This window comes from Daucus carota, chromosome 6 (genome assembly GCF_001625215.2).
Source record: "Daucus carota subsp. sativus chromosome 6, DH1 v3.0, whole genome shotgun sequence".
Taxonomy (NCBI): domain Eukaryota; kingdom Viridiplantae; phylum Streptophyta; class Magnoliopsida; order Apiales; family Apiaceae; genus Daucus; species Daucus carota.
The window spans coordinates 7,189,245-7,204,372 of NC_030386.2; the positions used below are offsets into that span (position 1 = coordinate 7,189,245).

At 35.9% G+C, this 15,128-nt stretch overlaps 1 protein-coding gene across 4 annotated transcripts in view; it reads left to right on the top strand.

The window, feature by feature from the left end:
• Nucleotides 1-231: 231 nt before the first annotated feature.
• LOC108227667 (protein translocase subunit SECA2, chloroplastic) overlaps nt 232-15,128 on the top strand; it is a 30,191-nt gene continuing 15,294 nt past the window's right edge. For all 4 annotated transcript variants that reach the window (XM_017402944.2, XM_017402942.2, XM_064079268.1 and 1 more), the window contains exons 1-16: nt 232-440; nt 509-643; nt 955-1,024; nt 1,395-1,459; nt 1,548-1,668; nt 2,014-2,105; nt 2,828-2,893; nt 3,019-3,083; nt 3,168-3,255; nt 3,374-3,439; nt 3,545-3,660; nt 3,983-4,073; nt 4,611-4,694; nt 4,808-4,900; nt 5,010-5,105; nt 5,346-5,431. In XM_017402944.2, the coding sequence (XP_017258433.1) occupies nt 270-440; nt 509-643; nt 955-1,024; nt 1,395-1,459; nt 1,548-1,668; nt 2,014-2,105; nt 2,828-2,893; nt 3,019-3,083; nt 3,168-3,255; nt 3,374-3,439; nt 3,545-3,660; nt 3,983-4,073; nt 4,611-4,694; nt 4,808-4,900; nt 5,010-5,105; nt 5,346-5,431 (1,505 nt within the window). In that variant the 5' untranslated portion in view covers nt 232-269. The remainder of the gene's footprint in view (nt 441-508; nt 644-954; nt 1,025-1,394; nt 1,460-1,547; nt 1,669-2,013; nt 2,106-2,827; nt 2,894-3,018; nt 3,084-3,167; nt 3,256-3,373; nt 3,440-3,544; nt 3,661-3,982; nt 4,074-4,610; nt 4,695-4,807; nt 4,901-5,009; nt 5,106-5,345; nt 5,432-15,128) is intronic.

Consider the following 15,128-nt stretch of genomic DNA (forward strand, 5'->3'; position numbering starts at 1 on the left):
ACATGGTCAAAAATTTTCGACTACAAATTATATTTATGTTGATTTATTATATAATTATATAATAATAAATATAATATAATATAAATTATATCTGTATTGGGTTATTATGATATAGTATAGTATAGATAGTATAAATATCCGAACCAAAATGAAATTGAAATTTATTTGATAAATATTGTTTTTGTAAATGATTTAATTATAGATATTCACAGTTTAAAAGCCAAAGTACACGCGCACCAACACACACAACATTGAACAATTTGACTACAATGTCAAGTCTCACCTCTCTATACTCTGCAACTTCAGTATCAGCATACATTCAATCTCACAACCACACCAAATTTACGTACAATAATGCAAAAATCACCTTCAGGGCACGACCCATCTTCTCTATTTCTACCAGAACCCTCCGTTGCAGCATTTCTGTTGCCTCTAAAAAGGTATGCACACCATTGTTTGATAAAATGTCTCAGTGAATTCTTTGCGCTGATTTTGTTTTTGTTTTTAGGGTGATTCTCGTGGTGATGCCAAGGGTTTAACTCATATTGCTAGCTCCAATTATTGGGTTGTTAAGGATTATAACCGCCTTGTGAATTCTGTTAATTCGCTTGAACAGGCAATCCAACAGCTTTCTGATGACCAGGTTGGTTGGTTTCCGATTCTTTGTCAATTAATTAGAATAACAATATGGGCCTGTGCATAGATACAAACTGTTTTAGCCAATAAAGTGTACATGTAGTGGAGCTTGTATGCGTCCAAAGTGAATTCAAGTGTTTTATTTGTATTTACTTGTACTTCGAGTAAATCATATATATTTGCTCGTATTTATTCATTCTACATGTGTTTGGATCATAGTTGTAGTTGAAGTAACAAAGCTGAAAATGAAACTAATTAGTAGTTATGTGGGTATGCTACATTTGCATTAGTTACAATTCCCTTATTATGATCTTGTAGCTGGCTGCAAAAACCGTGGAGTTTCGCAATAGACTGGCTCAAGGGGAGTTACTTGCAGATATTCAACCTGGTACGTGGTAAAATGTTGTATTTGGTGCCTTAAAGTTCATTTTTTTGAAATAGTTTTCTTTCTAATTTCAATATACCATCAAGGTTCAGGGTAAAAATTATGAAATTGCCTTGTATTTGTGAAGGGAGAGTTATAAAATATATATGTGTAGACTGTAGAGATGGTCTCAAATAAAGATTCAGTCCATAACTATCCAGCCACGTAGAAAAAAAATACATTTATCCTCTATTTATTGTAAGCAATTACGAAAAATAATGAGATTTTACCTGTATAAACTCCATTACGCAATCTGCATTGCATGTTATGATGGAATACTAGTTACTAATATCATGACTTACTATTTTCTTATAATATCTGGAATAAATTTCAGAAGCATTTGCTGTTGTTAGAGAAGCTGCTAGAAGGAAGGTTGGAATGCGTCATTTTGATGTGCAGGTCTGCATCAGTCTATAATGACATGTATCAGCATGCATATAGTTTCTTGCTTTTTGGCTGGCTTGATTTCATATTATTGCATTGCTAGATTATTGGGGGTGCAGTGCTTCACGATGGGTCTATCGCTGAGATGAAAACTGGGGAAGGAAAAACCTTGGTCTCCACATTGGCTGCATATCTTAATGCCTTGACTGGACAAGGTGTTCATGGTAAGTTGTATGTCCTTTCGAATTGAATGTATATGAAAAATCCAATAGGTTTCATGAAGGGATTATCAACAAATGTTGAGCTTTCAAAATAAAATGAAGTACTAGTGACGATTTGTTCTCACAATTGTATAGCTATGCCTGTATGCCCTCGGAGAGATTATGCAAAATAATGTAGATGCTGGTTCTGTTATTTGTATTTTGTTTATGTATAATGATTAATGGGTGTGTTTTTTGCATTTAATTGAGAGTCACTTTTAACTGTATTGTACTTGGTTTGAATTTATACCTTGCAACTTGTTGATTATACTTAAACTTATTTTAACAATTTTCTTTCATATCTTATAGTCGTTACTGTCAATGACTACCTAGCTCAAAGAGATGCTGAGTGGATGGGCCGTATTCATCGTTCCCTTGGTCTTTCTGTCGGCCTTATACAAGTAAATTTTGATAATTCTCAAATTATGGCACTTTCCTAGGTTTTAATATCCTTCATTGAGTTTCAACTAGATTTAAGAACTTTGGCCTTCTATAGCAATTGTATCCCCACATGCAGTTCAGATCATATGACACCATGTATATGTTTTTGTTACTAGTTTATAATTGGATTTCAAAACCTTGGATCATGTATCGTATCGTAAGATGCACATTTATACATTTATCTTTAATCATACTGGCAACGTTGGTCATTCCAACTAGAGCCTGTTAACTTGATATTGATGTTTAAGTAGCTACTAGTAAGCATATGCTTTGTAAAGGCTTGGTCAATACACATGAAATAAAATTACGTGTCTTTGTTTACATATCATAAGAGACATGTGAAGAATATGGTAACAGTATTAGAGAAGAAGAAAAAACCCTGTTTAGGTCTTTACGCATTGAGTATAATAAGATAATAGCTCTTTCAGTGATCAGAATGCTTTAACGGCTTATCTTTCTCTTTTTTATATCGTCTACAAGTTAACTTGCTTCATCTTTAGTATAATAATCATTACTATGTGTATGTGCCAATACGTCATACTCATACATAATTATGTGTATGTGTAAATACGTTTCATAAGGTTCCACTTACTCAAAACATGTTATAGTAAGGTTAGACTTATCGTGCAAAATTAATTTTTCCCTGTCCTCTTGGATATTTGTAAAATTTCTTTATATACAGAAAGGGATGACGTCTCAGGAAAGGAAGCGCAGCTATGGATGCGACATAACATACACAAATAACTCAGTTAATTCTAATATCTTTTCATGCATTTGACATATTTTATACCGTCTTAGCCAGTTGGAGGTAATTTCTCAATAATGAAGTATTCTTGTTTCTTGTGTGCATCTTTCTCTTAATGGTCGCATTAGGAACTTGGTTTTGATTATCTACGAGATAATCTTGCTGGAAGCAATGGTCAACTTGTGATGAGATGGTATTTCTCTAACGTTGTGATGCTTCGGGATTAGCTCTAAATTTCTTTTGTTTAATGTTTTTCGCATGTGTGTACACTGTACAGGCCAAAACCTTTCCACTTCGCAATAGTTGATGAAGTTGATTCTGTTCTAATAGATGAAGGAAGAAACCCTTTGTTAATAAGTGGCGAAGTAACTTGTTTCTCATTGGACCTTTGCCTTACATTTCTACTTTCAATGTTGCTTATATAAATTGTTGATAGTATGACGAAGAACGGTATTTTGAGGCTTTTTTCTATCCATATCTTAGGCAAGTATGGATGCTGCAAGATATCCAGTTGCTGCAAAAGTAGCTGAGCTGCTCACACTAGGACTTGTATTGTTTCTTGCCACCCTCTGTTGTAATATATTTATTATAATTACTAGTCCAATTCCATATAAAATTTAAATTTTATCTCCTGAAGCCTTATCTTTGCTGCAGCACTACAATGTGGAGTTGAAGGACAACTCAGTTGAACTTACTGAGGAAGGAATTGCGCTTTCAGAGATGGCATTAGAGACAAATGACCTTTGGGATGAGAATGATCCTTGGGCTAGGTAAGTCTAATTTCCAAACTTCAGGTGCCACTCTGCAAGAATTAGCACCTAACAACTGTTTTCATCTAAAACAAAGGACTCTATACTTAATGGACTTCAGCTCTTAAGATTTAGTCCACCATGTTAACCTTCTTTGTTACCCTGTTGGCACTTATTGTGCATGTTTATGTTTCCTTTGTATTATTTTGGGTTCGGCGTGGTAGGAACCTAGCAAAAGTTGCTACAGTGTAATTATTAAGGTTTTGTATTTGGCATACTTGAAATGATTTATGTGTCTTTTAGCTTTAGTTATTACTGTTGACATGTATCATCAAATTTGCAGATTTGTTATGAATGCTTTAAAGGCCAAGGAGTTCTATCGGCGGGATGTCCAATACATGGTCAAAGATGGGAAGGCTCTCATCATAAATGAGGTATTACAAACACTCATGTGCTTGATTATTTAGCTTGCACTGTTTTGTTCAATTAATGATTCAGCTAATGATCCCCTGATAAGAAGTCAACTGTCTGTCCAATTCCTTAATCTTTTAGTCTGTTACAAGTGAATATTAACTTTTTTAAAAATACAAACCATTATCTGGGGAGTTATGATGCATAAATATGTAAGATATCCGAGATATCACCCTTTGATGTTATAACAATTGATGAATCAGGCAGGGAATATTGTTTCCTATAATTTTCTATGCCAGTAATTGTGCATGTTTTGTCTATTTAATATTTTTGCTGTGCCATGTGATTCATACTATCTTGAACACCTCAAAAATCAAGGCCCAAGTGTAATAATAAATAAATATTAAAGTTTTACTGATAACATAACTGTTCTGTAGCATCACTGAAGCTCATTTTAAATATTATAATACCTTGTAGGAGCGCAGATTTATATTTGTTCATAGCTGTTAAAATCTACTTGTTGCTCCATTTTCTCCAATCCTTCTAAAACCTATTCGCAGTTGACTGGCAGAGTTGAAGAGAAAAGAAGATGGTCTGAGGGGATTCACCAAGCTGTGGAGGCTAAAGAAGGTTTACGGGTTCAGGTACGTCTTTGATTCGAAAATGCCTTAGCGTTTTTTACTTTAGGAGCAGCATTGCTATACCACCCGTTTTTCTTAATTAGCTTACAGTTTCATGTTTACTTGATACTTAATAGGCTGATTCAGTTGTTGTGGCACAAATCACATACCAATCACTATTTAAGTTATATCCAAAGCTTTCAGGGATGACAGGGACTGCGAAGACGGAAGTATGGCTAATTATTTTATCCCAATATAGTGCTAAGCTGTTCATTTCCTGTATAATTGTAATCTTCATGATAGTTTATATGATAATTTGTCATGACATCTTCATTTCAGGAGAAAGAATTTTTAAAAATGTTCCAGGTGCCCGTTATCGAAGTGCCTACAAATCTGCCAAATATACGTAATGACTTGCCTATACAAGCTTTTGCAGTAAGATGAGCTTTTTGTTTTGGTATATATTAATAGAAGGCTTATTAGCAGTTCTGATCCTGAGTTTGTAAATCTGTTCTGAAAGCTGACCCCTGACAAAGTCAAGTTTCACTATACAAATAACTAGAAGTTGGGGTCAGTTATACGCGGACTATGAACACAGGATCGCAATTGTCAATAACCCTAGAAATGCACAAGTCCCTACAAGCTTACGCGTTCTTTAAATCTGTGGTTTATTAGAATGCAAGAGGAAAGTGGGCATATGTTTGTGAAGAAATTGTGTCAATGTTTAGGCTTGGTCGACCCGTTCTTGTTGGCACCACTAGGTATTCCTATTTGCATTTTATCTTATATGTAATTTTGATGCTCTTGTCTTATCATTATAGAATGTGCTCACTGTTTCTTTCTATCTCCTTTACTTTTGTGTTTCCTTCTATCTACTTTGTTTTGTGTGGTGTGATCATTGTAGTGCTTTGGCTATCTACATAAGTACCATGTTAGATTACCAACTCTCCCTAGACGTTAAAGACTTTGGGATAAGACGGTTATGGCAGCCATCTTTAAACACTTCCTCATCTTTAAACACTTTCCATCACTTGATAAGCATTAGGCAGAGGAACAAGGGCGCCCATATGATTGGGAACTTATTCGTGCGTCTGTGGCATCAGGACTCGAACCAGAGATTCTTGGCAAACCAACCTATTACTACCGAATAATACATCATCATATTTAATATACTATTTAAAACCAAGTGTACATATATGCAGTTATTTGTAATCTAGGAAGCACGGTGCAAATAAAATATAAAAATGGGAATATGGTAAATATAAAAATAGTTAAAATATATCATATCATATTATATATATATATATATATATATATAGGCAAGTGCTCAAATGAGAACCCCAACTAATGTGAGATATGAGATCTAATCTCAGCCACACATTTTTATCCCTAAATTAAAACACAACCACACAATCACTATTTTAAATCTTATTTTTTCTATTTCACCTCATCCACCCACCCACCACAGTACAACACCAATCCATCCTTCCACGCTTCTCGCACCCGTCAAACCCCGGCCACTGCCGTCGCCGGAAAATAACAAGATCTGTTCTTTTAAGATCTATCAGCGGTGGAGATTGGCGGCGTTGGCAGAAAGATGCTCGTTGATGGCGGTGGAAAGGGAGAGTTGCGACCTTTTCATTTTAATGGCGGCTTCACCTTCATCCTTCCGCAAGCCTCTGCCGCTCTCTCTCATGGAAGAACAGCACGCACTTCTCGGCGCTCTCTCGTGCCGCCGTCTCTCTGCCCCGCCGCAACTTCATCAGCAACTCCGGCGAGTAGTGGCCGTCACACTACAGCCAACCCGCCTTTTTAAATTTTAGCACCAAAATTTTCAGATTTGAAGGTGTAGATGGTGGTGTGGTATGTAGATAGTGGTGGGGGTAATCAGTGATTATTATTATGATTTATAATTAAATCTGGTGATTATTATTATTATGTTGGTTACCGGAGTTCATTTCTAGTGATTTTATTTTGTAATCGGTGATTTTTTCAGATTTCGGGGGTTTGTAGATGGTGGTGATGGTTTGTAGATGGTGATGGTGGTGGTAATTGGTGATTATTGTTAGAATTTACAATAAAATCTGGTGATTATTGTTATGAAGTTAGTGACCGAAGTGGATGAATGGAGGCATGGAGCTGGTGGCCGGATTTGTGGGCATGAATAGTGGTTGGGTGTGGTGATTTTCGTTTTCTGGTGGTGATTTTTGTTTTCACAGCGCTGATTTTTTGTTTTACGATGGTGATTTTCGGTTTGACGGTGGTGATTTTTTGGTGGTCGCCGGAAGTGTTGGTGGCCGGAAATGGTGGTCGGTGGTGGCTGATGGTGGAATTAGAATGAAGATGGTGATAAAATATTTAAATTTTAAAAATTAATTTATGGTGAAAGATTGATAATTTGATATAAGGTATAAATGAGATCTAAAATGAGTGGTTAAGATTGGATCTCATATCTCACAATAACATTGGTTCTCACTGGAGCATGACTCTATATATATATATATATATATATATATATATAGAGAGAGAGAGAGAGAGAGAGAGAGAGAGAGTCATGCTTCAGTGAGAACTAATGTTATTGTGAGATATGAGATTCAATCCTAACCACTCATTTTAAACCTTATATCAATTTCTCACCATACATTAATTTTTAAATAATTTATCACCATCTTCACTCTAGTTCCACCATTTGCCACTTCCAACCACCACCGACCACCATTTTCGGCCACCACCACTTCCGGCCACCACCATAAAATCACCACCGGCAAACATAAAATCACCACCGCCAAATCCCAAATCACCACTGGAAAACCAAAAATCACCACCAGAAAATGAAAATCACCACATCCAGCCATTATTCATCCCCACCCGTCCGGCTACCAGCTGCATTCATCAACTCCGGTCACCAAAATCATAAAAATAATCACCAGATTTTATTGTAAATCATAATAATAATCACTAATTACCACCACATCACTACCATCAACAACTACAAACAACCACCGAAATCTACAAATCCACTAAATCTGAATAATCACCGATTACAAAATAAAATCACTAGAAATGAACTCCAGTCACCAACATAATAACAATAATCACGAAAAACACCATCATCAATCACCACCATCACCATCTACGGACCACCACCATCTACAACTCCCTAAATCTGAAAAATCACCGATTACAAAATAAAATCACCGTGAACAAAAATGAATAACCTGATACATGATAATGCTTGAGGTGTCAGGAATCGATTAAAGAAAGATTGTAATCACCGGATGGAGGTCGGAGAGCCGTCGAAATGCTCCGTCGATGGACTCTCGTCGGTGAGAACGAGGAAGAGCAGAGGAGAGGCCGAGAGTGAGGAGGAGATATGGAGGAGACGAAAGGAGGATGAGTTTTTGTATATCAAGGTTGTGCAGCCGGGTTACGATGTCGCAGGCGTTGACAACGCCACCGCGACATCAGCGGTAGCAGCAAAGAAAGGGGAGATGAGATTGATTATTGTGTGTGTATGGCCAAGCCCGCGCATCAGCGACGGAGAGTGATAGAGAGGTTGAGCCATCAACAGCAATGGTAGGAACTGGAACTGGAGCAAGGGGGTGGAGTTTTGAAGTGGTGAGAGAAGACAGTGGATCGATGGTGATAAGATAGGTGGATTAAAGAAAACTTTAAAATATAAGTTGTGTGGTTGAGATTTAATTTAGGGATAAAAATGTGAGGCTGAGATTAGATCTCATATCCCACATTAGTTGGGGTTCTCATTAGAGCACTTGCCTATATATATATATATATATATATATATATATATATATATATTTAGTAAAAGCAAAGACTAGCAGTCAAATTAAACAAAATAGTCAAGTACATCAAGTTGGTAGTATCTTATTTATGAATAAAGGATTAAGTATTCTGATTTCTCTTACAACATGAACAAGAGCGTGGTTGCCCTAATAGCTTCAAAGCTATTATCTGAATATTTGGAGCTGAAGCTCCAATCCATGAACAAGCCACCACATCTTGTGATCCATCTTCCATGAAAATCGAGTATACTCAACACTTGCAACTTTTCTTGCCTCCCCATGTGGAAAATATCTTTTGATGCATTTGTATCGTTCTTGTGATAACTCAATATCTTGATGAGGAAGACCAGTTGGAGCTCCACTAAGCCATTCATGACTCTATGATACCTACACAAATCATTTAATATCCAATTATCCATCAAGAAAAGAAATAGACGAAGGTATAAATATGGTTGATTGAAAGAATGAGTTAGAAAATGTACCTTGGATTGAGTAAATGGGCAAAGCAATAAAGTGGTGAAGAACTCTTAGTCCATCTGGCAATGAGAATTGTATAAACTACATCATAAAATGTAGATTTCTTAGAGCTCTTTCTTTTCATGCTTATATATGATATGCTTTACTTTCTCAATCATATCATTCCATATATCATAAATCAAGTGAAGTGAAGGCTTATATGTATCAACAAAACAAAGAATATGATACATAAGTGCAATGAACTCAAGAATATAATCTACCTTATCCCACCAATATTTATCAAGTATTGTCATCCTCATACTTTAAGCTTTTGGGATATCATACTTAAGTAGCCCACTCCTCACAAAGCACCCATCTTTCAAGAGCATGTTTTAACAATTCAAACCTCCTAAGCATGATAATCACAGATGCAAACCTTGTTTCAGACTTTCAGCAACAATAACAAGTTTCAAGAGTGAAAATTTGTTGGGCATTGTGTTCACTATGTCGTGATTAAGCAACCCACCTTTGTAATCCGATTCCTCAAAAACATCTTAATTGGATTCATTGTTCTTGGATCACAAATATTCTTCAATGCCAAGTTAAGAGTGTGCACCACGCATGGAGTCCAAAATATATGAGGAAATGAGACCTCAACAATCACACCTAATAGAAAATGCATGATTAAAATTGGAAACATATATAATCATAGATGAATATGCAATTACATAACTAAGTAATAGACAATTCACAACATATTTATATACTTGCCGCCTTGCAAATGGAGCATTGTATGTGATGACTTGAACCACATTTTGAGGTCCCACTTCCATGATCACCTCTGGAATCAAGTTAGCAATGTGAAATTTATCTTTATATTCACCTTCACAATTGACCGCTTTTAAGAACATAGGACCATTCTCTATAACCCTCATAAAGTTTATTAATGGCCTTCTTTGATTATCACTCCATCCATCAGAAACTATGCTAACTCCTTTCTCCTTCTCAGTGGTCTTGATTGGTTCCATTAGTCTTTCAACATGAGCATTTTTCTTTTGCAAACAACTTGTGCGTATAGCATTATAAGTAGGAAGAACATAGCCTGAAAGACTGAATTTAGAAGTCATTGTATATGACTTGGTGTGACGAGGATTTATAGCATAATGAAAGGCAAGCCTCCACAATAAAAGGCTCTTGCAATCTCGGCATTTAATTGTGCTCTCAAGTCCATATTATATTCTTTTGATATATGATTGTTCTTGTCAATAGCCTTTTTTTTTAATCCATCCGTTTGCATCTTTTGTACGCTTCCCTAAGCACTACTACATGATTGTTTGAGTTGAAAGAGGTAGTGGAATATCAATTTGTGTCCTCTCTTCCTCCACCAACTCTCTTTGCATCTGACTACAAATTTTAATTCCGGGAGTGATTTTGGTACAAATTTGAACTCCTATTCCTTTCACCTTCATTAAATGTGCTTTCACTGTTGAATATAAGCCCGTAAATTCATAATTACAAAATTTACACATAATTTTTGCTATCAACTTCTTCCACCCGTTTTTGCAATTTTCATCATATGTTTTCATAACACATCTACACAACCATTTGTTGGCTTTGAAAATCTCATGTAGTTGCCACGGAGCTTGGTGATGAATCCATAACTACAAAATAAAAAAACAAATTCAAAAAATAGACACCCCTGCAGTATGCTACTGCCATTGCCACAGAAATTAACATGCGGTGTTGGATAAAAAGCACCACCAATTATACACTCACTGATCCACATAACATCACACACACATATATTGCTATTTTAACCACAAACTAATAAAAGGAGCAGAAACAAAAAAATTATAATTTTAAAATTACAAGCAATGGCAGGCAGTAGTATATATACAGCAGCAGACTCATTACTAAGCAGTCAGCCAGTCACCAACACCAACCATTCAAGTATAGAGAACACATCAAGTACTCAGAAATACATGTATATATCAGTGATCTAAAACTCGCTAGGCGGCCCAGGGCGGTAGGGGTGCCTTCGAGAGACTAATCGGTGAATCGGGAATTAATCGGAAGGATTAATCGGATGTATTTAAATATTATTTATTATTTTTAAAATTTAATAATTAATAATTAATATATAATTTGAGAATTAAAAGTCACTTCCAAGATTTCAACTTTCAAATACTAATCACAAAAATCATGATTCAGCACCAGGATAATATAACTTACAAATATTTTGACAAAATTTCGGATTGATAAATAAAGCAACTAAACATCATTGTCCAACTGATAAATAACAGTTCACTGTCAAAGGTAGTAAACTAGAAGCTGCAGACTGAACCAAAGATTGTTACCATACACTATAAACATCCTCCTCCTCAAATGTAAGTTCCTCGTTGACTTCTTCGCCTTCGGATTCAAAATTATCCTCGTCAAGATCGCGAAACATCTCATCTGCAATATTTGTAGAACCTTGAGACTCGACATCATCTTCATCTGCTCCTACAATCCATGACTGGGCCATGCTAGCATCATTGGCTAATAGAACATCATGTTTTTCCTTCTTTTTTTATTGGCGAGCTTGGAATTAAATTGTACATAAACTAGATCTCTCATTCTATTAGCATCTAGTCTATTTTTTTTTTGTATGAGTCTGTAAAACATGAAACATGAAACAAGAATTAATCATAAAGGATGATTATATATTATACTTACCCCCTCAAAAGTGCTCCAATTTCTCTCACACCCTGAATAACTTGTAGTTAAAGATAATATCTTCATTCCCATGAATTGTAAATTAAGGGTCTCAAATCCATAGTTTGACCACCAAGAAACTGAAATTAAAAAAACTACAAATATGAGTACAATCAGAACAAGAAAAATTGACAGTTAAAATGCATTACATAATTACCAGGATTAAAATTATCATCATTTTTTTATCTTCCGGAAATAGCCAATCTTCTTCAGAATATCCCCTCCATCCCCTTGTACTTTAAGAGCTCATGGTTGCATACTATTTTCTGTTTGTCATAATCATTAGGGAAGAATGATTCGACACAAGTGAGTAAAGCTCCCATACATTTTGGATCCCTTTCTAGTTCATCATCTCTATAAAAGTAATATGGATTTAAAAAAAAATGCTTGCTACATGCAATGGACCATCAAGCCTATCTCTAGCCTTTGACTCAATTATATCCGGTATAGGTTCATACAATTCCTTTGCACCTTTGCATATCTGAATAATTTCTTTTTTTGCATCTTTAAGTTCACCATAAACAAAACCCATTGATGGTTTCCAATCCCCGTCAACAAGACGAAGAACCTTCACTAATGACTTAAAAATGTCTATACAAGTTGCAAGAGCCTGCCAGTAAGATTGACTAACAATGGTGTTATATGTTTTAGTACCTTTTGGTGACGAAGACCATTTACATTCCATCCATTCCTTTGACGAAAACATACATCTTAATTGTTCATGTTATCCCAATAAGCTCTGCATGGTGAGAAAGGGGCTGGCAAACCTCGTAATTCCAGGCCTTACTATATCTCTCTTTTTAGTGAATTTTCTCATCAAGGTCAACGTCTTATGATGTGCATAAATGAATACCGTCAAGTCCTTTGACTTATCAATAACAATCTTAAACTTTGGCAACTTCCCTGTGTTAACAGAAAGAACTAACTTAGTAAATTACAAACTAAAAAGATATATGGTCACTTTATCAATTGAATAAACTAATAAAGTATCATACCTATTCCTTCAAGAATAAGATTAAGTGTATGTGTTGAACACGAGGTCCAGATAGTATATGGTCTCTTATCATTAAAGAGTTTTGTGCTGCCATATCGTTTGAAGCATTATCAGTCACTACTCGAATAACATTTTTTGAACCAACTTCATCAATCCATTTATCCACATAATCAAAGATGTATTATCCTGTATGAGCCTCAGCTAAACTCTCGATTGATGATAAAAATGTGGTCCCAAGCTTACAATTAACACAAATATTCATTATACTGCGCCGTTTTCTATCAGACCAAGCATATGTCATTATAGAACATCCATTTTTCTTCCATTCCTCTTGTTTCTTAACAGTCTCCTTTGTTTTTTCGACTGCCTGCTTCAGTAGAGGCTCCCGTAGTTGGTACTGAGTTGGTGGGACGTAACCAGGTCCAAACTGTCCAACAGCCTCAAGAAATTGTTGAATGCATCATTATTTACAGCATTAAATGGAATTGCTGATTCATACACCCAACGAGCCAAGTATGCGTGCACCTCACTGGTCCTTTCTTGTATAATGCGTCATTTATATTTTGTTGTCTCGATTTTTTCTCACATCCACTATTGTATCTGCTGCAAACATTGACCTGGCAAAACTATCCATAGGTCCAAGTGAATGCGGTGTTGTAGAGCTATCAAGAATCTCAACTTCATTTGTGCCCTGAGATATATTAACATGATCCTAAATTTCTTGGAGTTTTTCTCTTTTCTCTTCTTTTTTCTTTTTAGCATCAGCTAATGCTTGCAAACATTTTGCTTTATCAATCGGAGTAGCTTTCGAACATGATGCCACATTTCCTTTCATCTGAGCTATATGTTGTTTCAACCTGTGTACACCTCAACTAACCACTCTTCCACACAAGTTACACTTCACTCTATCCGAATCATTTTTAGTAGCTAATTCGCCAAATTCCAAGCCAACGTCATCAGACTTTCGCTTCATCGAAGTAATAGAACCTACAGCTTCTGAATTAGATGCTCCCGAGGAGGAACCATCCATGGTTCTCGCAAATTAACAAACAGTATGCAGGCCATTATAAGTTTATAACCACATCAATGTTAAATAAGTAAATAACACCTCAATATGTCCAAGAATGCTAACACAAAAGTACACACAAAGATACAATCTTAACTCTTAACTCCTAAGCTAACAAATCATAGATACAGGGAGTATGAAATAGAAACACACACATACAGGGTACATACAAATACGAAATCATTCAAAAATTCAATACATCAATTAGAGAGTAAATGAATGTGAGACTGAGATAGAGAATTAGAGATAGAGATTAGATACCTAAAGCATCCGATTGAAGAATGAAGCGGCAAGAATCTTATATTCGATTTCGATGAACCCTAGTTTTACGAGAACGAAAGAAAACCAGAGAGTGCTAACGAGTGATTCATTGATTCGAGATATATGTTTTTGTAATTCTTCGTTTTTCTTTTAAAATCAGAAAAATGAATTTTTATTAAATTACAAAAATACCCTCAAACTTTGAGCATTTCAACGCTTTTTTACATTGACTCGATGTTGACCGAGTCACCGACTTTGACTGATTTGACCGCATAACTCCAAGGTTGACCGATTTAAGGGAAAAACGTTTAAAATGCCGCCTAGCCCCGCCTCGGGGCATTTACCTAGTGCCTAGGCATCCGCCTAGGCCGCTTTTTAGAACACTGGTATATATAAACGTAGTACATATACACATATATCCATAGAATACATACACTTATAGAGAGAGAACGAGAAGCTTCGGAGAAAGATAAAAGATAGGATAAAGAGACATATGATTACCTTTGTTGTCGATGTCTTTGCCGGAAGGAGAAGCTACGGAGGACAGAGATAGGAAGGAGAAGGCGCAACGTCTTTGCAATTGTAATTAGGCTTGGAAGCACCGACTCTGGTACGGGACACGGGGATTGGCCAATTAGCAAAGAGTCCTGGATACGGGACACGGCCAAAAAATAGTAATATAAAATATGTACATGACCCTATTTATATATGTTGAATATTAAACAACTTCGCACTTGAACTCATTTTCCCACTCGTATAATTATATAATCAAGTGATCTTTAGCAAATAGAGATATAAAATGTATGTATATATAGGCTTTGTGTGTACATATCAGATTGAGAGATGAAAAATAGATGGAGATAGCTAAACATTTATATACATATAAAATCTTTATACATATAAAAGACGACTGGTATTAGGTTATAAACATTACTGGGCCTTTTTTAAAGTTGGGCAAAGGTTTTGGTTGCATGTCGGCTGCATTTGCGTTCCGACACGCCACATGGGGTATTGGATACATACTCAACCGTGTCGGTGCAGTGTCCCTGTATTAGCCATTTTCGACATGCATACGGCAGACTTTTTGTTGTGTCCGTGCTTCCGAGCAATTAGGTCAATTG